The sequence below is a fragment of the Mustela lutreola genome, chromosome 2 (genome assembly GCF_030435805.1).
Source record: "Mustela lutreola isolate mMusLut2 chromosome 2, mMusLut2.pri, whole genome shotgun sequence".
Taxonomy (NCBI): Eukaryota; Metazoa; Chordata; class Mammalia; order Carnivora; family Mustelidae; genus Mustela; species Mustela lutreola.
Window position 1 is genome coordinate 14,884,384 of NC_081291.1, and position 23,681 is coordinate 14,908,064.

Genomic DNA, 23,681 nt, shown 5'->3' on the forward strand with positions numbered 1-23,681 from the left:
AGAGGAGGGTTCAGCTGCTGGTGCTTCCCAAGGCCCCCAGAATATCATGTCACCCCCCACCCCACCCCAGTCCTCCATTCCCATCAGGCCAAGCCAAAGGTTTCAACTACAGTGCTGGCCATTCTGGCCAGGTGACCTTGGGTTTGAGAAGCCCCCTGTAGACCTCAGTTTCCTCATCTAGAAAATGGGCACTGCAAGGACACCATTCTCCAAATGTGGTTATCAGGTTCAGTGACATGACGCCTGTGTGTATTGAACACTACCATGTTCTAGAAGCTTCCCAACCTGCCCACCAGAATCTGGGGTTTGTAGCCAGAGTAAAGGGAGGGGTACTTAACCAGGGGACACCTAAAGGCAAACCGGTCCAGACAAGAGGATTTGAGCCCAAGGGAGTGGGGACAGCTGTGCTGGGCAGAGCTGGACTCCTGGCCCTGTGGCATGATGTGCTTCTCGGACTCTGAAACTTACTCTTCTCACGGGCAAGTGGGTTGCTAAGCCCAACAGAGCAGCTGAGGTGCCTCCAAGAGGAAGCAGGTAGAGGGTGCAGTGACGGCGGTTAGATGCCGGGGTGTCCACACAACACACACACACGCACCGCCGCTCTTAGAAATGTAATCTGGGCGCCAACGCACGCCCTGGGGATTCTAGAAATTCTACACAATGAAAAGCCCTCTAAACAGCCCCTGAGCTGTGAGTGGCCAGGGCCAGCTGGGGCACTGTGGCCAGGTCCTCCCCAGGCCGAGTTGGGCCCCCCGGTCCCTGCCAGGGTGAATAGCCCACTGTGCCGCCCGCGGCCCGCCTCGTGCTCCAGGCGGGAATCATGCTTCTGAAACCAGCTCCCGCAGGCCCCCAGCTCCCACGGCTCCCACGCAGACCCTGCAGCCAGGCTCAGGGGGTGCCCTCAGCCAGGCGGGCAAGGCCCTCTCGCAGCTCGCTCAGCTCAAACAGCCTGACGTCCAGCAGCTGTGCGGCCCGGCCCACCTCAGCCCGTGCTCGTTCCCGCTCGGCCCGTGCCTCCTCCAGGCTGCGCTCAGTTGCCCGCAGCTGGTGTTCCAGCTCAGCATTGCGGGTCTCCAGGTCCTGCAGGGACACGGTAGACAAGATTTAGGGCCCAACAAGTCTAGGGTCACCAGCCCTGCTTGGGGCATCCAGGATCTGAGTGCTATCCCATCAGACCCCACTTTGGACTGCCATGCCCCCTCCGTCTCTTACCCTCCCTGCAGCTTCTCCCAAGACACTCCCTGAGCCCTTGGCCAATATAAAGGTCATAGAACTGATCACATCCCTCTTCTGCTCAAGACCCTTCTGTGACACATCAGGCTAGGAACAAAATCCACATCCCTCCCTCCTTGCTCATTCCAGCTCAGACTTTCTGGCTTCCTTGTGGTTCCTTGAACATGTTGAGTTTCTCCTCACCTCAGGGCCTTTGCACAGGCTGAGTACTCTGCCCAGAAGACAAGAGGGAGCATTTCCCCAACTTGTCTCTTCTGGGTCCCCAGATCCTTTAACATCTTCACCTGCTGGACTTGGGACATTCCCCATGAACATTTCTCAGAAAAAGTCTTCAGTGAAAGCCAGACCAGTCAGACCTGGCTTCAAATGCAGGCTGCTGACCCTGAGGGCTTGATGGGGTCAAGCACGACAATTCAGCAGGGACTCAAAAATTGCTTGTTGTAGCTCAATTGGTTAAGCGTGTGCCTTCCGCTTGGGTCGTGATCTCAGGGTCCTGGGATTAAGCCCCATGTTGGGCTCCCTGCTCAGCAGGGAGCATGCTTCTCCCAACCCCCTCTGCCCTCCTCCCCCCACTGCCATACTCTATGTCAAAAAAATGAATAAACTCTTTAAAAATTTCTTGCCTAGTCAAAGAATGAACCATTGTACTAATAACTATCACAAAACACTGGCTGCAACGTAGGGTCCTCCTAATCCTTTACAACCTTGGGTAAATCTCTTCCTGACCCCACTTACAGGTGAAGAAACTGAGGCTTGGAGAGGCATACAGCAGCCCAGGACCCATCAGGAAGGAAAGACCCCAGATCTGTCCCACAGAGGGGGTGGGCTGGGACACCCTGTCCCGTGATAGCAACACACACCTGCACTTTATGCTGCGTCTCCTCCCGCTCCGTGGCATCCACGGCCTCACGTGGTCCACCAGTCTGGTTCTTCAGTGTCTGGATCTCCTAGAGAAGAGTTCCCAGGGTCTATTCTGGGGGTCCTGGCTCCCCTGTAGGAGGTCAGGGAAGATGAAGCCCAGGGACACTCCCTCTGCTCACCTGGTCCTTTGTCTGCACTAATGCCTCCAGCTGCTCCAGTGCCTGGCTCCCTTCCTTCTCGCTGGCTGAGGGTTGCTCGGCGGCTGCCTGGGCCTCCAGCTCAGCTACCTGTGTGGACAGGAAAGTCAGACCCTGACACCCCAGCCTGCACTCTCCTGACCCCTGGGGAATCTGTCCTTTGCTCAATCACACTCCAGACACTCAGCCCCCTCTGATTGGGGGTACCACCTCCAAGCAGGGAGGACTTTAGTGGGTTTGGCAAAAGTTGGCATTCTCTCAGACCCATAATACAGAACAAGAAACTGAGGCTCAGGGAAAGGACCTGCAGAGATCACACGGCCAGGCAATGAACCCAGGACGGATAGGACATGCGGAGGCAGGGGCTCCCCAGCTACCTGAGCCACCTGGGGTCTCTCCAAGGGGTCCCCTCACCCGCTGCCGCAGCCTCTCGGCCTCCGCGCGCTGGGCCTCCAGCTGCTGCCTCCACTGGGCGGCCGCGGCGTTGGCTTCTCGCAAGGCGCCCGCCAACTTGTTGTTGCTGTCCTGCAGCGCGAAGAACTCGGCCTCCCACTGCACCTCGCCCACCGAGCTGCAGGGACGCAAGGGTTGGCGGGGGCGAGGCCAGGCCGCACAGGTAGGGGGCGGGGGGGGGGGCTGGGGGAGGGGGGAACAGGGCGGGGCGGCGCGAGGGATGGGGCCGTGCTGGGGGCGGGGCCACAGGTGGGGACGTCCCGGGGGAGCGCGGTCTAGTCGGGGGCGGGGTCAGTCCATCCGAGCGAGCTCAGAACCGGGTGCGGGTCGGGGAGGCGTGGCTGAGGCAGGGTTAGTTCCCAGGGGCTGACGAGGTAGGGATAGGGTCAGCCCCGAAAAGGCGTGGTCAAAGGAGGAGCGCGTTCGCGGGGCGCGGTCCGCTCCAGAAGCCGCAGGACCGGAGTCAGCCCCCTCCCCTCCCCGGGCCTTGGGTACACAGTGAGATCCCGCGGCCGGTCGCGCCCCCCGGCTTCAAGGAAGCTCCTCTCCGCGCCTTCCGTCCCGCCACGCACTATGCCCGCCCTACCCGCCTCACCCCTCCGACAACATCTTCTTGAGCCGCTCGCGCTCCGCGGGGCCGGGGACGTCCGCGCTCTGGCTACGGAACAGTTTCTCATCACCGGGGCCGTTGGCGCTGACGAGGGGACTTGGGGGCACCTAAGGGTATGGGCAGAAGCGAGGTCACACTGGGGTCCGGCTTCGGTAAAGGACAGGTTGGTTAGGTCATGGCTGGGATCAGGGCTGATGTTACTGGGGTTGTGACGGAAGACAGGAGTCCTTTCTGAAGCGCTGGGATGCAAGTAAGCCCTTCCTCTCCTCATCCCCCCTCTATGGCTCCCCATGACCCCTGGGCCAGAGCTCCTCGAGCCGTACCCCCACCTTGCCTGCCTAGGCTCTCATCAAGTCCCAGGAGCACACCTGAGGCAGGCTAGTCTAAATAAACCCACTGAGATATTCAAAATCTGCAAAGGTGGGGGGAGTGAAGTGAAACCTCCGTGCTATCCTCTGATGGCACTACCCTTCCCTGGGGCCAAATTTCAACAGGAGTTTAAGATTCAGACGGGAAGCTCTCTTCCAGGCTGAATTCACTGCCTGGACCAGGAGCCTGCTTTTTCATCTCTGTAACCCTCTTTCCCAGCCCTGGACCTGGCACACAGTTGGTGGTCGGTAAATTCTGCTGAATAAATCAATGGGGGAAGGCTCCCAGGACAGTTTTTCACTCTGCCACCTTGCTGCTACTTAGCTATTTCAACCTCCAGGTTTCTACTCTGCCATCTGAGCTGGTTTCCAGGCCTTCAGGGATCCAAGCCTAGCCAGACCCCCAGGTCGTTCGTGCTCCTGACACTTTCCCTCCAAGGCTCCTGCTGTAGGTCTAGTTGGACCCGATCTGTGAGCACTGGTCTTGGGCACCTGCACAGCACAGGGGCGCTCAGTAGCAGCTGAGTGACTAGGAGGCATGGGACAGGGAGTACTGACCTGGTGGGCAGCGAGCCCCAGGGCTGGACTGGTGAGCTCCCCCCCATCCTGAGATTTCTCCCTGGCGAGCCTCGCTGCTTCCTTTACTTCCTGGAACTTCTCAGCAAACTGGGGCGGGGCAGGGGGGGCGGTGGCGGAGAAGCAGAACAAACAATCAAAGAAAGCCCAGCCCCCTCTCCCAGGGCCCCACTTGGTCACCCCCACCCAGCGCCAGCCCTGTCACTCTGGAAGGGACTTTAGGAGCCGCGCATATCCTCTCATCTCATGAACTGGAAGAAGACTTGGGACATTTCCCAGCGAGCAGACTGAGTATGGTGGCGGGGGTGGGATGTTCACGGAAGCGGAGTACACCGAGCCACCTTGAGAAAGGGCTCCCCTTTTCTCTCAGTCTGGCTTATTTCAGCAAGGAGAGCCTCAGGTAGGTGCTCTCTTTAGTGCCCGGGACACTTGTGAATATATCGTTTTATAACAAAGAAAAAGCAAGTCTTGGGCTCAGAGCCTCCGAAAGGGCACCTGTGCCCAGGGAGAATGTAAATTGCCCTGTTCTCCTACTGTATTACCTTTACCACACTACCAGTTTTCCAATTAGGGTGGGTAGGATACGCTGTTTTTCATTTTAAAATAAATTTCTTTCATTGAATAATAATTTTTTAAAGAAATTTTTTAAAAGAAATTTTAAAGAAAAATTTAAAGAAAAACAGTCACTTGATTGGGGCAAAGGGGCCAGCGCCATTCACTGGTGGGGCGGGTGGGGGGGAGGGAGGAAGTCATTTCCCAAAACAGTCCAACAGCCACTGAATACTCAGTGGGAAAAAAAAAAAATACTCCTGCCTTATACCACCCACAGAAATTAATTCAAGACCTAAATTTGAAAGGAAAATGAAAGCTTCTAGAAGCGAGAGAATCCTCACGATCTCATTAGGAATCAGAAAGCACTATCCATCCAGGGAAAAAATGGGATGAGACAATACTGAAGTCTGGAGACAGCAGAGGGTGGAGGGAGGCGATGATGAAGGGAGTGAGTGCTAGGGTGTGTGAGGGAACTCTCAGCCCGTCCCAGGCACCCAGAAAAGGTCAGGGTGTGTCCAAAATTGGAGTAGGTGGCCCGCCGAGACATGATCCAGGGAACCAGGAAGGGCTGTCTAACTCGGAGGCCCATCCTACAACACCTGCCCAGGGGCCCCAGTGTACCTGGGAGAAGACCCAGGCCCAGCCCTGTCCGTCCCACCACGGAACCCTGCAAGCCCACCTGGGTCAGATGCTGCTCAGAAGCAAAGCCAAGGCCATAAACAGTGTTGGCGCGACTGTCTGCCCACTGCCCGAACTTCTGGGAGGTTTTGGTAAAGGTCATGTTGGGGGTGACAGTGCTGTTGATGATGGCCTGGGTGGGGGGGACAAACAAAATTCAAGGTTGATGAGACTGATAATGAACGTGAAACCCCCCAGGGTATTATTTTATATTAGCTCCTGGGAGATCCTTGGTGTGAGCCATTGCAGGAGGGAGACTGATTCTGGGCTCTTCCCAACCCCAATCCCCCAGGCACACAGCAAGGCAATGACCAGATCCAGGCCTGTGCCTGAAACTCCAGGAGTCTGCCACCCCACCCAGGCCCTGCCAGGACCTTGGCACCCCCAATGCTGATGATTCGGTAGACATTGCGGGTGGCATCGTAGAAGTAGGAGACAGTGAGTGCATGCTTGCCCGCGGGGATCCAGTTCCGCTTGGTGGCTGGGTCAATCTGGAACACATGCGCCCGTGTGCTGAAGATGGGCTGCTCCCTGTAGGGGGAGAGCATTCTCAGAGGGGCTGGGCAGCACCCAGGGGACTCAGGGCCAAGCTGGGGAGGTGGGGGCTCACCTGGCTGTGGACATTGGTCAGGCTGGGCTGGGTGGGCTCCAAGAAGCAGCCAGAGGGATGGCAGGAGCTGCGGGCTCAGTCTCTGGCGGGGGTGGGGGGAGAGGGGGCTTGTGAGTGTCTCTCCAGGCTTAAGGAAACCAAGCGGGTCCAACCTCAGGATCCACTGCCAAGGTACAGCATTCATAGAACGTCAGTCAAAAAGGTAAGGGCGGGACGCCTGGGTGGCTCAGTTGGTTAAGCAGCTGCCTTCGGCTCAGGTCATGATCCCAGCGTCCTGGGATCGAGTCCCACATCGGGCTCCTTGCTCCGCAGGGAGCCTGCTTCTCCCTCTGCCTCTGCCTTCCACTCTGTCTGCCTGTGCTCGCTTTCACTCTCTCTCTCTCTGACAAATAAATAAAATCTTTAAAAAAAAAAAAAAAAAAAAAAAAAAAAAAAAAAGGTAAGGGCATCAGCAGATCACTCAGAGCAAAAAGACCCTGTCCCTCTCCATCGAGGAAGCCCCCACATATGCCGAGCAGGAGATGGCTCTCTGAGAGGAGACAGGTGGCCCTCATTATTCCAGCATAAACTTCTCAGCATGCTGTTTACTGAACCCCCGGTGACACCCCCTCAATCTTGGGGTAGGTAGAGAAGGCCAAGGTGAACTCCTGCTTGGTATTTTCTGCCACATTCACTCATCACTCCCTAAACTAAGATTTTCATCCAAATGTGGGGCAGGATTAGGCGCCTACTGGGAGACTAGTCCCCCACCCCCAGAATCCACAGGGGGACCCCTCAACTTCCACTGTAGGGCAGAAGCACACCTTGTGGAGTCAGAGTCCAAATCCCCAGGGAGCTCCCAGCCTAGTTAAAAAGATAAGATGTAGCCAAACAAGTTTATCTTGGTGCCCAGTTCCTGGTCACCCATACCCACTCAATCCCAATAGGGCTGGGCTGGGTGGCATCAAGAATTAGGAGAAGAGGCCCCCCAGCTCCTCTTGGTGCCTTTAGTCACAACCCCACAGAAACCAGGAATGGCTGTCCTAGAGAATTCTTGACCCTCACCTCTGTGCCCCCAAAACCTGCACTTGGGGCATCTGTAGAGGACCAGCAGGGGCCAGGGGGAAGGGAGGTGGCAAAGTGGGGGAAGGGAGGACCCCGCGGAGCGGCCTCCTCGGGTCAGAGGAGGGATGCCCCCCCACCCTGTCCTGGGCAGCTGCTGCCCCGGTCACAGGGTCTGAAACCGGAGTCCCTGTGTGGGGGAGGGGCGGCAGCTCTGGCCTGGGTTGGGAGCAGGTCCTGGAGCGAAGCAGGGTTCCAGGGTGCAGGGGTCCCAGAAACAAAGGCCCTTCCGGCCCTGAAGGTCCTGCCGCGACTTGCAGCTTTGGGGAAAGTTACTCACCAACTAGTCATGTGCCTCGGATGCCGCCGGCCCGCGGGGCTCCCGGAGGAGGCCCCGACCCCGCCCGGTGCCCAGGATCCCCAATTGCGTGTGGGGGCGAAGCCCCACCCCATGCGCCCCAGTCCGGGGGGCCTGATATTCAGTAAGGAAGGAGTTCCCATCCGCGTCAGAAGCGGGGCGCCCAATACGCGCCCCGACTTCGGGAAGTGCCACCCTCGACCCGGGAACTTCCGAGATCCGCGCGACGCCCCCCAACTCCGGGCCCAGAACTTCAGGGACACATTCTCTGCCTCCTCCAACCCCAGGTCCAGAACTTCGGGGATCCCTCGCGCCACCTCCGACTCCTAAATTTCGGGGACTCCCTGCCACCTCTCCAACCCCGGGTCCGGAATTTCGGGATCTCCTCGCGCCGCCTCCCTACCCCAGGCCGGGAACGTCGGGGACACCGCAGCCTCTTCCAACGACCGGTCCGGAACTTTGGGAACCCCTCGCCCTATGCCCTCTCCGACCCCGACTCCGGAACTTCGAGGCCCCCGCGCCCTCTCAAGCCCCGGAATTTCGGGGCTCCCCGAGCCGCCCCCAGCCTCCCTGTGCGGAACTTCGGGGACCCGCCGCGCCCTCCCCCGGTCCTGGAACCTCGGGCCCCCCGCGTCCCCGGCGCAGGCTCGGACAGCCGGGCTCACCCTGCGGGCTCGGCGCCCCGCGAGTGTCCGGGCGCGAGTCGGGTGCTGCCCCGCGCCGCCGACTCCCCGCAGCCGGGCGCCCCGCTCGCTTGCTGGCTCCGGGGCCCGCGCCCTCCGCGCCGCCCTCCGCACCGCCCGCGCCTTTGTCTGCGCCTCCGCCGCCGCCCGCGCCGCCTCCGGTCCCATCGCGGCGGGTCCCGACGCGGCCGCCGCCTGCCCCGCCTCCCCGGGCTGCCGAGGCCGCCCCGCAGCGCCCCCTGCCGGCCCTCCGCAGTGGGGGGGAGGGGGAGAGGGAGGGGCGGAAGCCCGGAGGAAGGCGGGACAGGACCGGCCTTGGGAAGGAGTCCCAGGGAAGAGGGACTGGGGGTGAGGATGGGGACAGAGACCCAGACCCAGAAGCAGAGATATCAGAGAGAGACACTGGAGACAGACGGGTGGAGAACGTAACTTCATCATCCTATCAGGGGTGGCCCTGACCCTCCAGGTCACTGCTGCCCATTCTCTAGCTGCCTGAGGTCATCACCTTCTGCTTTTCATGGGAATCCTTCTCCAGGGGACAGGGATTTGGGGCAGGGCACCTCTACAGCACAGAGGGCGGTGTCTGCACACAGTAGGTGCTCTGTGGGTGTTACCAGGAAATAAAAGAGACAGGCTGGGAGAGAGGTTAGAGAGGCAAACAGTAGGCACTTCATGAGGCTTGATCAGGGATGTCCCATCAGAGTCCTTCCTGCCTGACTTCTACCTAGCTCTGATCCCCGGTTGGGGAGGGGCTTCTGCCCACCGTGTCTCCCAGGAGAGGAAGGAATGGATACCAACCATGGTGGAATTATCAGTATTGCTGTGTTGCAGGGCCCCAAGAACTTAGGGCAGATGGAATGTTGAGACCCCGTTCCCACTAAATGAGTGAATCCCCTGGAGGTCCTCAGGTCTGGGTTTGCCATCTCTGATCAGAGGGAGCCTTTTGTACAGTTGCCAAAAGGGGTCCTTCTCAAAATGAGCCGCCAGGATCATCTTCCCCAGACCTGAGTCTACCTGTGGGACCCACTTGTCTATCCTGTGGCTGCCCTTTCTCTGGGCTCTTCCAAAGTCATGCAGGGCCATCGGAATCATGGATAGAGGGGCTGCAGCTCCCCCAAACCAAGGCCCACAGACCCCCAAACTTCATGTTTGAACTTTCTGATGACCTCGGAGATTTTGCTTTTCGTCTTCTCTGTCCTGTCTCCTTTCCCTGTTCTTTTCTTTCCGCTTCCCCCCGCTGACAAGAATCATACATCTGGGCTGGTAGCTATCTTCAAGTTACCTTTAGGCGAATTCTAGGTCACGTGGTTTCTGGAGCCTTATCCCTGGGCCAAGATGGAATTATCTTTGCCCAAGCTCTTCCCTCCACCTGGAAAGCCTTTCCTGCAGGTGTATATTCTGCCTTGTCCTTCCAGGCTCAGCTCCACTGGCCCCTCTCCTCTTGGAAGCTTTTCTGACTCTCTGGGGCTTGGAAGGGATCCTGCCATGTTTTGCACTGGGCCCCCATCACTTTCTCTAGGATCCCTGATCTGTATTATCTGTGATCACTTCCGTTGCAGCCAAGTCTGGGCACTCTTTGGAGGGCTAGCCCATCCTGGAGCCCCAGCCTCACCCAGTATGAGAAGAACTGCTCACCCCTGCTAGCCTGAGCCTGAGCCTCAGTTTCCCCAACTGCTTTCAACTGCGCCAGGCATCTGCACAAGGAAAGGTTTTGGCTTGGCTTTCAGGCCTGAAGCCACAAAACGCTTTGAACATTGTGGGGAACAAAGAAAATACCGTCTGTTCTGTGCAAAGAGTGACTTTTCCTTATTACCAAAAAAATGATTAAAAAAAAAAAATTAACTGGGAAAGGTGCCGACAGGGCTTAGGCTTCTGGAAGCCACTCAGGGTGTGCTGAGTGCTGGCCGGTGGCAGACCCAGGGCCAGGTGGCCATTCTGTGGGGGCAGCCAAGAAAGGGGCCCAGGCAGACTTTACTCCTTGTTCAGGCAGAAGGCAACAACATGAGAGAGAGTGGGGAGTTGAATTCTTTCCCTGGGCCCCACTCAAAGGCCTCCGGGAGGAGTTAGGATGGGGCTTGCCTTGAGCAGCCCTGACCTGAAGTTGTGTTACTCAAGTACAAATTGAGGGAGTGACTTTGTCAGTGTGGACCTCACTTTTTTCACCTGGAGAATGGGCTGATGCTTACAGGCCTGGGGGTACAGGGAGGAGGCAGGAGAATCCAGGTAACACAAGCAGCTCCTCACCTTCCTCTGGTAGACAGGTAGGGAGGGGGCTGCCCTAAGCTACCACCTCCACCCCAGCCTGAGCCCTCTTCTGCCTGGGGATGTCCTTACAGACTGGGCAGAGGCCACCACCCCAGGGTGGCTGATAAGAAGTGATAGCTTTCCTTTGGGCCTGAGAGAAGATATAAGAAAATGAACTTCCTGTCACAGGAGGGACCAAGCAGAGACTTGAACAGTTTATCTGGCTCTAGGGATGCTGCATTTGCAGAGTAGCTCTTGTGGGTTAGACTCTGGCCTCCGCCTAGTTAAAGCTGACCCACCTGTGGACTGAGCTAAATTGTCTCTCTTACCTAGAGGGTTCCTATCACACCAGATCAAAGGGAGTTTATCACCTTTTCTCAAAGCCACATGGCCAGGTGTGGATGACAGTGGCCACTTAGATCTGTTAATGACACGATTTGGTTACTGTCCACCTCTTCCATGGGTCTGCACCTAGAACAAGCCTGACTTGCAGCGGGAACTCTTTAAATGCTTCAAGAAGGAGAGGATCTCTAATCCCTTGTCTTGGTCTTTGGTGGTCTCCAGAATCACATGCCCAGGGACTGACTTCCGGGACTGACTTCTATCCCTGCCTCTTACTAGCAGTGTGACCTTAAAGAAGCCATTTTCCCTTTCTGTGCCTTAGTTACCCCATCTATAAAATGGACATAATAATGGTGCCCATTTCTGAAGTTTCCTTTAAGGATCCAACAAGTCCTTCTGTGAAAAGGGCATGACCCTGAGAGCTTAATAATTGCTGGTTGTCGTAGCATTACACTTACTCTTGGCTGTCTGGACATACGGTTTTGATCCTGAGCCAAAGTCTTCAGATTTTCTTTTATGGGTTGAAGGATCCCAACTAGGCATGAGCTTTCAAGGGCAGAAATAGGTCCAACTTGGCATGATAACCTCTAAATCTTTAGCTAGGAGGACCTTATGTGCTCTTCTAGCCACATTCCTCTTCTTTCTCCACGTTCCCCTGAACATGGGCAATAGGGCCAGTCACCAGACCTTAGCATCCTGAGAAGCTCCTATTCATCCCTCAAAGTCCCACCTCCAATGCCCTCTTCTTTGAGAAGCCCTCCTATGTCTCCCTCTAGACCTTCCCCAACATCCTCCCTCCTTCCAACCCAACCCTGATCTTAGGTACTAGGGGCATCTGTGACTAGCTGTCACTTCCTGAGCCTGAAGGCCTCTCAGGGCTGAGCTGAGGCCACTCTTGGGCTTGATATCTCCCAGCATGGAGTGGTTGAATGGGGGTCCTAGCACAGGTGAATTTGGTGACTTGATATTGATGATTCTTCATCACTAGAAAGAGACCCCCCCTTAAATTCAAATCCAATTCAACTTCTGCACAAGGCCAAGGTTAATTCATTAAATAACTAGCCTCCAGGAAGGCATGAATGGGCTTGCATGGGGGAAGACATCTGACACTGGGTTATGGACTTAAGCTCCCAGGAGCAGGATTGGGTGAGGGGTGGGGGTAAGTAGCACTTGAGCCCCCTCCGAACCTGGATCTGTGGCTTGATTCCCACAGACCTAATTACCCTCATTTGCCACATGCACTAATTACCTCTGCGGTGCCAGGTGGCTGGGCGGGGCTGCCCCACTTTTGGGAGGTAGGTCGGGGCCCGATTATTTTTGGCTGTATCGTCCTTGAAGGCTCCGCCATCCTTCTGCATGAAGGGCAGAAAGTGGGGCGGGATAATTGCGGCCACATCAGGAGGGACAGTGGGAAATTTAGGGGGTCAGGTTGGCCCAGAAGTTCCCTGAGCGGTGGGGAGGGGGGTGGTTTGGGCCCCAGGCCTCAGGGTCTTTGGCACCCAGCTGGAGGTTGCAAGATCTGGAGGGAATGAGAATCATCCAGCTCTAAGGTACGTGGCTCTGGAGGCCTGTTTTAAATGTGACACCACTGTGGGGAGAAGGCTGGGGCAGCTGGTTGGATGGGCCTGGGTGCAAGTCCCGACTCCCACCGGTTTGATGAATGTTACTGAACATGTGAGCTCCTCTCTTTGCACCTTTCCTGAGGGATCATATGGGGATAACAATTCACAAAGAGTACTCTGGGCAGAGGGCACTGCATATGCAAAGGCCCTGAGGTGGGATGGACTAAGTGTGTTGGAGGAACAGTGGGGGCCCAGGATAGCCAGAGAAGAGTGAATGTGAAGAGAGTAGAGATCACTGAGGGCTAAGAAGGTCACAGGTGAGATCTCTGTGAGATAAGTGGTGGTGTAATGTATGAGTTTTGTCCCAAGGGTACTGGGGAGCCATGGGAGAGTTTGGAGACAGAGAGGGACATCATCAGATTTACATCGCAACTTCCGGGGCAGCTCTTGAGAGAGAATCAGGTATCTGTACATGTGCAGAATGGGGGCAGACCCTCCCTCTATTCGAGCCTCCATTTTCCCATCTGAGACAGATCCTGAGGCCCAGACAGCCCCAGGACACACTGGACCCTGAGCCAGGGAAGCTCCCTTCCCCCCACGCTCCCAAATTCCTACATGGCCTCCTCTCTGCCTGCCCTCTCCTCCTACTCTCCTTCTGTGGCCTTGAGGAACAGCTGTGGGAACAGAGAGCGGGAAGCCGTGGGGAAAGCAACACGGAGGGGCTCCGGGGGCCGTGTTCCCGCTTGGTGACAGCCCACATGGGGCCGCTGGGTGCCGAATGTTCTTACAGGAACCGGGTGACTCAGATGCTGCAGCCTCCTCCCTCGGTCTGCCAGGGGAGGCCAATCCCGGTCCCGAGGCACAGGCGAGAATCAGCATGTGCCCCTCTGCGTGGCCCCCAAACCAGCTCCGTGGATCCCTGTAACTGGATGCATTGCTCACTTTCCTGCTCTGGTAGCTTCCATGGCTCTGCTGGAGACTTCAGAGGGAGAATCTGGCTCCTTGTTGCTATTGTTCTAGCAACTGAAGCCCAGCTCTGAATGCTTGCCCTTAGCCCCACCACTGAGCCTTTGTACTCAGCCCCACCAATGGCCTGAAATGCCAGCTCTGACACTGGTCTCCTCCAGGAAGCCTTCTCAGACTCCCTCCACCGCCGCAACCCCTGCAGATGGGGTATAAGGGGGTAGGAGGGCGCTCCTTGGAGTCCCAGCTCAGGGAAAGGCCTCTCAGGGGTCCTATTGTTGCCCAGCATGGGTAGGAGCAAAGGGACCCTAGAGGAGGAGGAATCTCCTTGGCCCTATCTTTAATTCCTTCCTTCTTAAGAGAGAGAGAATGGGGGAGGGGCAGAGGGCGAGCCGAGAGGGAAAATCTTAATAGGGCTCCACGCCCAGCCCAGCGCAGCGCCTGAGGCGGGACTCAATCTTAGGACCCTGAGATTGACCTGAGCCAAAATTAGAGACAACACTTAACCGGTTGAGCCACCCAGGCGCCCCCAACTCCATTTTTATAAAAAAGGAAACTGAGGCTCCAGAGGCTCAAGCCAATTTCCCAATTTAAAAGCTGGCTAAGTGGAAAAGCTTGGCCTTAAACCCAGGTCTGAGAGACCAGACCCTGTTCTTTGCAGCTTTTGGAGGCTTATTTACCCATAGGAGGGAGAAGGGAGCATTCACTTTCCTGTGGGCGGATTAGGTACAATCCAGGCTCAGCTTCCAGGGGTCTGACAGCCTGTCTCCATGGATGCAGTGGGGGCCTTTCAGGAGGCTTCCTTCTCTGTAAGGTGGGGGTTAATCCGTTAATGCATGTTTATTGAGCACCTACTATGTGTCAGCACGGCAGAAGGCTCTGACCTCAGGGCGCTTCAGCTACCTGGTGAGCAAGACAAGTGGACCACGAGGTAGAATGATTCTGACAGCAATTTACCAAGAAAAGAAAACCAGGCAAAGCAATAAGCAAAGATGGGTGTTCAGTGAAGGCTGCTCTGATGAGGTTGTGATTCAGTGGACAGTATGTGCAAAGGTCCTGGGGTGGGAATGTGCTCAGCTCCTTGGAGCAGCAGCATCAAGGAGGTGGGTGTGGCCAGAACAGGGGCAGTTGTGGGGAAGGACTAGGGGTGGGCAGACCCATAGGCTGGGTCACAAGGGGCCCCATAGTCTCCAGGGAAGAGTATGGGCTTTATACTCTGAGCACTGGAGAGCCATGGGAGGCTTTTGACAGATGGGCTGATTTTAATACTGTCCTCCTCCATTGTCACGATGCAGAAGGTATCCTGGGGCTGTGCTTGACAAACAAATGACATTGTTGTGAGCACTATCATTATTTCTTTGGGGATGTCCACAGGCTGTGAGTTTATATCCCTCCCAGGGCCTCAGGGAGGAAGTCCATTTCAGCAACCCTCTTTCTGCCTTGTCCAGCCTTCCTTTCTCTCCCACACATTAGCCCTGATCTTGGCCCTGGACTTATCGCGGAGATCCCAGGCCTCCGACTGGACGGAAGCACCTGCTTCCCTAAGCGGCCCCAAAGGAGGTCACAGAGGAGCCTGCTGTCCCCTGGGCTGGGGGAGGGAGGCCACTGTGGGGAAGAGAAAAGATCACACACTGGGCACCAACTACATACACGGGGGAGACCCTATGTCCAGGCTGCAATTGGCGGCCTTCCCAGGCACCCCTTCCTCAAGGTTCTGGGGTGCCTGGGCGCACACGACACCCCCCACCACCACTGCTGTGAGGATCCAGGTGAGGAGGGTGAGAGACAGGAAGGCAAATGTGCACTACAGACCTGGGAGAGTGGCCACTCCCAGGGATTTCCCCAGCAGGCTGACCCATCTCCTAGGGGTGCCTCTGAGCCCAGCTAGAAACTGCATCATGGGGCCTGCGTCCAAGACAGGGTGGCCAATGGACCTGCAGGGGACACCAGCCAGCGCTCTCCACCAGCTGGCAGTCACAGCGCCCAGCCTGGGTCTCTGTGGTATTGAACAACATCAGACAGGTTCAAGGTCAGGTGTCCAGGAGTCAGATGAGTGAAGGAGCTGGCCCTTCAAGAACCCCCTGTCAGGGGCAGGTGGGAGAAGGGGCCACAAGGCAGGCGGTGCTGTGGGGCGCCACCACTGTGACATTCTACATTGGGGTTGCTAGGAGGTGGGTGGGGGCAGTGCTTACAGAGTGTAGAGGCCCAAGGCCAAGTGCCTCCTCTCCACTCCCATACCTCTTTGTCCACCCACCCACCCACCCATTCACCCATTCACCACCCACCCATTCACCCAGCAACACCCCCCCATCTGCCCACCGTCCCACAGATGCAGGCATCATTCATGATTCCCTATCCGTGCATCTGTGCAGCTCTTCTCAGTCTAACACTCTCCTTCTTCAAGCCCCAGTTCTGTGTCCCCTCCTCCACGCAGCCCTCCAGGCTCTTCAGACAGAGCACCTGGCTCAAACCTGACCCAAGGGAGCTGAGAATGAAGGTGTCTGACTTGGCCTCCCCAGACTGGGGGCTCTTTGAGGTCCTGGGGCTGAGGCTCCTCGGGGGCCCAGCAACGCCAGTAGGAGGTGGGTACTGAGGAGAAGCCCAGTGATCTCTGCCCAGGGTTCATGGAAGAACCAGCCAGGCTTCCATGGAGGAGGGTGCCATCTCCCCCCTCAGCAATAAAACCACTGTCATAGAAGCCCAATAAAAAGGCCACAGGGAAGAAAGGAAACTGGGCTTGACCTGTGTCCAATTTAAGGAACAGTAAGGAGTTCTGGGAGGAGACAGCTTCCCCTGACAATTCTACACTGTGTGACATTAGAGAGCTTACTTTACCTCTCTGAGCCTCAGTTCCTCCATCTGGAAATCTCTCCGTCTCATCTTAATTGCTCCTTAATTGTTCCAGGAGCCCAGACCTGCCCCAGGCCCCCACTCTTGATGAGAAGCCAGGAGGAGCCAGGCTAGAGAAAAAGAGGGGTGGCTGCGAAGGCAGAGGACTGTTGGGGGGCGGGCAGGGAGGGCACGGGAATCGTACATTTTCTAACACGTCCCGCTTGTAACACACGTACATCTTCTAGCAGAAGCATCTTTACATGTTTTCTTTTCTGATTGCCAAAGTAATATGGACTCAGTGTAAAAACAGCTTCAGAAAACACAAATGTAATGTAAATAACCAAAATAGCTCCCTTGTCATTGCATTTAATTTCCTGAATGAATCTTTATGATACACTTGATGACGTGCTTGGGGCTCACTGGTAAGTTTGCAAACCACTGGCAAAAGAAACTCAACCCAGACGTGGTCTCTGACCTGCGCATGGGCTGGCACGCACCACGTGCTCCCAAAATATCCGTTTAGTACGTGAAATTTTTACAATAAAATCAACACCCAGAAATCCTTGTTATGAACTGAATGGCTAATTTCATTCTAGATTTTTTTCTTTTTTACATTTTCCAGCCACAACTGTCTCCTGCTATACATGATTTATTTATTTATTTAATTTTAAAGATTTGATTGATTTATTTGTCAGAGAGAAAAAGAAAGAGCACAAGCAGAGGACAGGGTGGAGGGAGAGGAAGAAGCAGACCCCCCACTGATGCAGGCAGCTCCATGCGGGACCCTGGGATCATGACCTGAGCCTAAGGTAGATGCTTAATGGACTGAGCCACCCAGGCGTCCTGTGTACACATGATTTACCATACCAGTCAAGCACCACGTTCTGCATGGAGGGACACCCATCTACCCTCTTGTGTTGATGGACTTTACTGTGCTCCATCTGGGGCTCTTTGTGATTTCTTAAATGGATCCCCTATGGTTGGGCATCTAGGTCGTTTCCTGCAGGGATGCCTTTTGAGGACAGCTTTAAAAGTAGAATGGGGGGGGGGGTGGCGCCTGGGTGGCTCAGTGGGTTAAGGCCTCTGCCTTCAGCTCAGGTCATGATTCCAGGGTCCTGAGATCGAGCCCCGTGTCGGGCTCTCTGCTCCACGGGGAGCCTGCTTCCTCCCCTCTCTCTCTCTCTGCCTGCCTCTCTGCCTACTTGTGATTTCTCTCTGTCAAATCAATAAAATCTTTAAAAAAAAAAAAAAAAGTGGAATCGGGGCACGTAGGTGGCACCTAGGTGGCACCGTCAGTGAAGCACCCAACTCTTGTTTTCAGCTCAGGTTATGATGGATCTTGGGGTCATGAGATTGAGCCCCCAAGTAGGGCTCCGCTCTCAGAGGGGCATCTGCATTGGAATCTCTCCCCCTTCCTCCCCCTCTTCCTCTCTTCCCACTCACTGGTGTGTGCACACACACACTCCCCCTCAAATAAATAAATAAAATCCTTTAAAAAAAGGGGGGTGCGCCTGGGTGGCTCAATGGGTTAAAACCTCTGCCTTCGGCTTAGGTCATGATCCCAGGTCCTGGGATCGAGCCCTGCATTGGGCTCTCTGCTCAGTGGGGAGAGCTGCTTCCCCCTCTCTCTCTGCCTGCTTCTCTGCCTACTTGTGATCTCTCTCTGTCAAATAAATAAATAAAATCTTAAAAAAAAAAAAAGTGGAGGGGCACCTGGGTGGCTCAATTGATTGAACTTCTGCTTTCTGCTCAAGTCATAGTCTCAGGGTCCTGGGATCAAGTCCTGCATTGGACTCTCTGCTCAGCAGGGAAACTGCTTCTCCCTGCCTCTCTGCCTACTTGTGATTTCTCTCTCTGTTGAATAAATGAATAAAATCTTTTAAAAAATTTTTAAAGTGGAATTATATTTTCAAGGCTTTTGATGGGTACCTAGGGCCACGCTACCTTCCATATTGGTACCCCATGTCTCAATTTGTTGCCAGCAGCTGAGTGTGTCCATTTCCTTGGACATCTGACATTTGCAAATAAATATTAGAGACAGTTGATTTGCAAGATGTGATGTGGATTAAAATCAGAGACCCCCAACCTGACATCTCTGGTTTCCAGAAAGTCCCGAAAACTCTGCTCAAATGCCACCTCTTCCAGAAGCTTCCCCTTGCCACACCCAACCACCTCCCCCCATACATCTTCTAGCACTTTTCATGGGTCCTCTAAGTGTCTTCATAACTCCCATCTCTCCCTGACTTTGTTTCATTCACGTATTGGTTCACTCATCCACTAACCTTGCTGGGCGCACAGTAGGTCCTCAGTAAAAATTTGTTGAATACATGAATGTTCCTGAAACAACCATCAGAATCCAGGGATCGCTGTCATGTCCCTCAAAAAGGCTGGGCACGATATACCACGAGAGTGGGATCAGGGCCCAGCGAGAAAAAGCAAAATCCACCCCCTAGAAAAGGCATTCTGGCAAGGTGAGGTGGGGGGCAGAGACAGTCACACAGTTTCTGGCCTCTCTTGGCTTGTGAGCATTTCCCTTGATGTCTAGTTTTATGAACAGCCGGAGGGCAAATGAATGGTGTGCCTTTAGCCACACAGAGCGTGGGAGGTGAACAGAAACTTTTCCAAAGAGTGACTCCCCAAGGTAAGGGTAAGAAGGTGTCCCAGGAGGTGACAGGCTAGGGGCTCTGGCCCTAGGGAGGGGCCTCCGGGCCTTGAGTGGCTGTGGAGTTGGACCTAGGGGGTTGGGGATGGCAGAGAGAAGGGTTGCCCTCTCCCGGCTTGAGCTGACACCTATAATTGTCTCCAAACATAAAACACGAGCCCTGGGGCCCCATTGGCTGCAGTTCCTGGTTCCTGGTCAGCATAAACACTCTCTGGACAGAGGAAAAAAACAAAACAAAACAAAACAGCCCAACCTAAGTGTCTGGGGGAACCTGTATAGAGGTAACAGAGGGGCCTCCCAGTTCTGTGTCTACTAAACATCTGGGGAACAGTCGACATGCTTCCCTGTTGGACGCTCTGAATTAATTGCCCCCAAACAGGGAGGAAACCACCTGAAGGCCTAGTTCTGTCTCCATCCTACCCTCGTGAGCATGGACTTCCAATGGCAGTGTGAGGAGTCATCATAAATAAACAGGACTTAGTGCCGGACAGCTTGCATACAGTAGGTGCTCAATAAATGCTGGAACCGCTTATGGTTCTTATAGGCATCCAAGCCCCCTGTGACCCAGCTCAGCCTTCTCTCCCACTGTTCCCCACAGTGCAGTGACACCAGGTCAAGCGCAGACCTCCAATTCCCCTCCAACCCCTTCGGCCACCACACCTTTGTCCGAGCAGTGCCCTCCACTTGGAATGCCCTTTCTCCTTCCCCTCTTGCTAAGCTGCTCAGTCTAAGGCAACTCGGTACCTGCTCCTGAAACAGACAGGAGGTTCCCTGCTTTAAGGCTACTTGACACATCAATTATCATTACCATCGTGGGTTTCTTTTTTTTCTTTTTTAAAGATTTTATTTATTTATTTGACAGACAGAGATCATAAGTAGGCAGAGAGGCAGGCAGACAGAGAGGAGGAAGCAGGCCCTCTGCTGAGCAGAGAGCCCGATGCAGGACTCGATTCCAGGACCCTGGGATCATGACCTGAGCTGAAGGCAGAGGCTTTAACCCACTGAGCCACCCAGATGCCCCCCATTGTGGGTTTCTAAGAGAGTGGTTCCCTCCTGTGAAATGGCAGTGAGAGATGGCCTCGGTCTGGGCCTCTGTGGGCTGGCAACTGCTTCAGTGGGGCTGTGTGTCCCCCAGGGGCCAGGCCAGGGGGCTGGGCCTGCTGGAGGCCACAGGTGAGAGGCGGGACTCAGGAACAGTCGGGCGGGGTCTCAGGCCAGAGCTTGGTTAAAGCAGAGCTGGTGGTGGCCTCAGGCCATTAGCAGAAGCTGCACTTTTCTGGAAGGCTACAAGTAAGAGGCATTGTGGGCCCTGCCGGGCTGAGGAGCTAGTGAGTGGCAGGCTGCCTCTGACCTTCAAAAACAGGCTCTCTCTGTGGCCCAGCAGCCTTTGGATGGAGTGGGCAAGGGCTAAGTACCGGGATCTGAAGCCTCTTCTCCGGCTTCCTCCCAGGCTTCCTGGCCTCCAGTGGGCCCTGCACACCAGGGCAGGGCCTCCAGGCCAGCAGGGCAGCAATGGGGCCCTCCCTCTAGCACCTCAGAGCGCTGGGGAGCCATGAAGGTGTATGAACAAGGGAGGTGGGCCAGCCATGACTCTCTGGGGTGAGCCATACGTGGGGTCTAGGGAGGAGTCCAGGTGGGGTCTGGGTGGGAACCTGAGAGCCAAGAGGATAGCAAACGGTCAGCCGAACAGCTGAGGACCAGGGACCCGAGTGCATGTGGGTTTGGGCATGAGAGGCATCAGGGGCTCCCCTGGTTTTAGGCTCAGGGGCCTGGAGTAAGGGAGGATGGAGGAGACCAGGGATAATTTGGGGACATGTGGCACCAAAAGAGGGACATAGAGGGGACTTCAGGGCTGAGATGCTGGGTCCTTTTTCCGCCTGCCATCCTGAGGGATCACATGGGGGCACACAGTCAATAACTGTTTGCTGGAGGAAAGAAGAGCAAAGGGAAGTCCTAGCCTGGGAGGATGAGGTGATGGAAGAGGTTTATTGGGCACTCGTTGAGTCCTACTGTGTGCAGGTCCTGGGATGCTACTGGGAACAAGTAGAGATCTGGGCCTGTCCCCATTGAGCAATGGTCCGGTGTAGAAGTTATAGCCAGAGAAATGAATGTCTAAGTATGAACAGAGCTATTTGGAAGGAAAAGAATTTGTTCAATGAGAGATTATATCAAGGAGCCAGACCTGGACTGGGGGATTGGGATAAGGCTCCCCAGGGAGGGGGGTAGCTAGACCTAAGGGACAGAGGAACTCAGTGAAAGGGGCAGATACAGGAGAAGGAGTTCCTGTAGAGGGCATTGCATGTGCAAATGCCCAGCAGTAAGAATGATGTACGTGACAGGGTGAACAGAGGGAGACAAAATGTAGCCTGAGCTCACTTGCAGGTGGAGGTAGTGGGAGGGTCCAGATGGGGCAAGGCCTTGGTGAGGAGTTTGAGTTCTATTCCCACCAGGCTGGAAGATCCTTAGAAGGATTTGGAGAAGTCCTCTTTGGCAGAATGAGGGAGGCATGAGAGAGTTGGAAGCAGGGCTGAGGGCTTCTGGGAGGAGACTGGGCCAGCACCAGGTAAAAGTTCGTAGACTCAGGATGTCTTCGGGGCTGAAGGGATAAGCTGTATAGAGGGACAGACTCTTCATGGGTCAGGCTGATGACCCAGGAGGTGGTGGTCATCCCTTCTGGAAAGTCAGCTCCATGAAACCCATGGCCTGGGAATCCTGGGGCCTCTTCCCTGCTGACCATCACGGCAGTCACCATGGGTCTTGGGCAGGTACCTGTTGTCTGGGGGTAGGACTAGAGCTCCAGGCTTTGCCTGTCCCACACAGACCCTGGGGGCATCTTGGGTCTGCCCTGTCCTGGTTGTGTGACCGGGGCATGTGCACACCCTCTCTGGGCCTCAGTTACTTTAGCTACTCAAGAGGACACTGAGGCCAGGCTCGAGGGGCAGGGGAGGATTCACTGGGATGATGAGCAAAGAGCGAGCGCTGGAGCAGTTTCTTCTGTCCCCCTAGGACCTGCCCGGCCGTTGCTCTGGTGTCAGCCCACTTTGCCCACCTGTGGGGCTGGCCGGAAGTGCCAAGTCATCCCTGTGACCCTTCTGCCACATCCCCCAGGTCCTCAGTGGGACTGTGCCCCTGTTGCCCAGTGTCACCTGCAAGGCTCCCCATCTCCCCATCACCTGCAACCCTCCCTCCCTCCCCATCTTATCTCCCCACCCTGGACCACAGCTTCCGGGGGTCAGCTTCTGCAGGTCCCAACCAAAGCAACGGTGACCAAATTGAATGTCATATGTTCTGGGTTTGCTCGTTTTCTCTACAACCCTTTAAAGAGGACCCCTCCCCAGTCCCTGCACACACACACACACACACACACACACACACTCTTGGCCAGACCCTTCCCCACCCCCATCTCCAGGGCATTTCTACCTCCCAGGCTCACATCTTCATCCCCATGTCACAGATGCAGAAACTGAGCCCAAGGACTGTGATGGCCACAGCCATGGCCACAGGCCCCAGGAGTGGCCATGGGGGAGGAGGAGCGGGGGCAGCACCGGGGGTGGACACAGGCCTGACTCTGGACTCTCTGTGTTCTCCCAACTCCTTCCAAAGCCTCAGGTTGTGTGGGGCTTGGAATATGAGTTGGGGGTTGAGGTGTCTTTGCAGGGGCAGACGTGAGCAGAACCAGGCGGACTCCAGGCCAGGACTCAGTACTGGAGTTGGCTTCTCAGCCCCTCTGCCACAGGCCCCACAGAACCGCAGGCCAGTCACACTCTCCCCTACCTCTCAGTTCGAGCCCTGGTGGGGAGGGATCCTCCTAGGTCTCAGATGCCCAGTGCCTGCCCCTCTTCGCTCCTCCTCACTCCAGCCAGAATCAGAAATCTTGTCCTTAAAAGTGCCAAGCACATGCCAGCCTCCAGGCCCTTGGAGCACCTGAGGTCTGCTTGAGGCAGGGGCCGACGAGAAATATTTCTAGAATAAGGGTGGACCACCTGGGGATGGCTGTTCCTGACACCACCAGAGGGCAACCCCTCATGTCTAAAGCACCTGTTCTGTGCTGTCACCAAGCTCCCGCGGGGGAATTCCCTTTGACCTCACCACAACCTCACAGGCCCATTTTGCAGATAAAGAAACTGAGGTTCAGTGCTGCCCTGGGACCTTGGTCTGCGGGCTTCTCCCTCAGCCAGCCCCCTCCAACCAAGTCTGTTTCTGCATCTCCTCTCCTGGACCAACTGAGCGAACAACCTTAAATGTTTATTGAGTACATGTTTTACACGGAGCGACCAACCTGCAGGCCCAAAGTTCGCCCTCTCGGCAGCCCCACTGAATGTGAGTAAACAGGCAAAACGCAGTTAAGTGCTTGCCAAAGCGAACACGGCTGGGGAACAAGGGTCAGGGTTTTCAAGAGGGAGTGCGACCCACACCCATTGTACAGAATGGTAAGCTGAGGTTTGGAGAGGTGAAGTGACACCCCTGAGGTCACAAGGCAGATATTGGCGGCAAGGTTAGTCCCGTGTTCACTGCATAGAGGGGAGGGGAGGCACAGAGATCAGCAGGGTGCCGGAACCACACAGCTGTGCGCAGTGAGGAGTGAACTTGAACCCAGACGTGCCTGGCGGGTTCTGGTGGGGATGGACGCGGCACCTCTATGCTGAGGCCGTGTGCAGCTTGGAGTCTGGATTTCCAAGGGACGAGTGGCAAGGTTGCACCTGGGGGTGCAAGGCTACTCGACTTGGGTGGGCGGAGCCACAGCGCTGGGGGCGGGGTTACCCCCTTGGGGCGGACTAAGTGGAGTAGTACCTGGTGGGCGTGGCCTGGGCGGGGCTGAGAAAGTTTACGGGGTTGAGAAGAAACTGTCGGCCAGA

The 23,681-nt window shown here is 55.8% G+C and overlaps 1 protein-coding gene across 3 annotated transcripts; it reads right to left on the reverse strand.

Moving 5' to 3' along the window:
• Positions 1–598: 598 nt before the first annotated feature.
• On the reverse strand, positions 599–8,337 carry HOMER3 (homer scaffold protein 3). Of its 3 annotated transcripts, none has more exons than XM_059160580.1 (10): positions 8,203–8,337; positions 6,139–6,220; positions 5,903–6,059; positions 5,530–5,661; positions 4,281–4,388; positions 3,340–3,461; positions 2,706–2,862; positions 2,274–2,381; positions 2,094–2,180; positions 599–1,080 (listed from the first exon to the last, which is right to left on the reverse strand). In XM_059160580.1, exons 2-10 carry the CDS (start codon positions 6,150–6,152, stop codon positions 889–891), a joined length of 1,077 nt encoding a protein of 358 aa, XP_059016563.1. In that variant the 5' UTR covers positions 6,153–6,220; positions 8,203–8,337; the 3' UTR covers positions 599–888. The 3 variants fall into 3 exon arrangements, with proteins under 3 accessions (XP_059016563.1, XP_059016564.1, XP_059016565.1); XM_059160581.1 differs by having other exon boundaries at positions 6,139–6,301; positions 8,203–8,308; XM_059160582.1 differs by lacking the exon at positions 8,203–8,337 and adding an exon at positions 7,520–7,682.
• Positions 8,338–23,681: the final 15,344 nt, after the last annotated feature.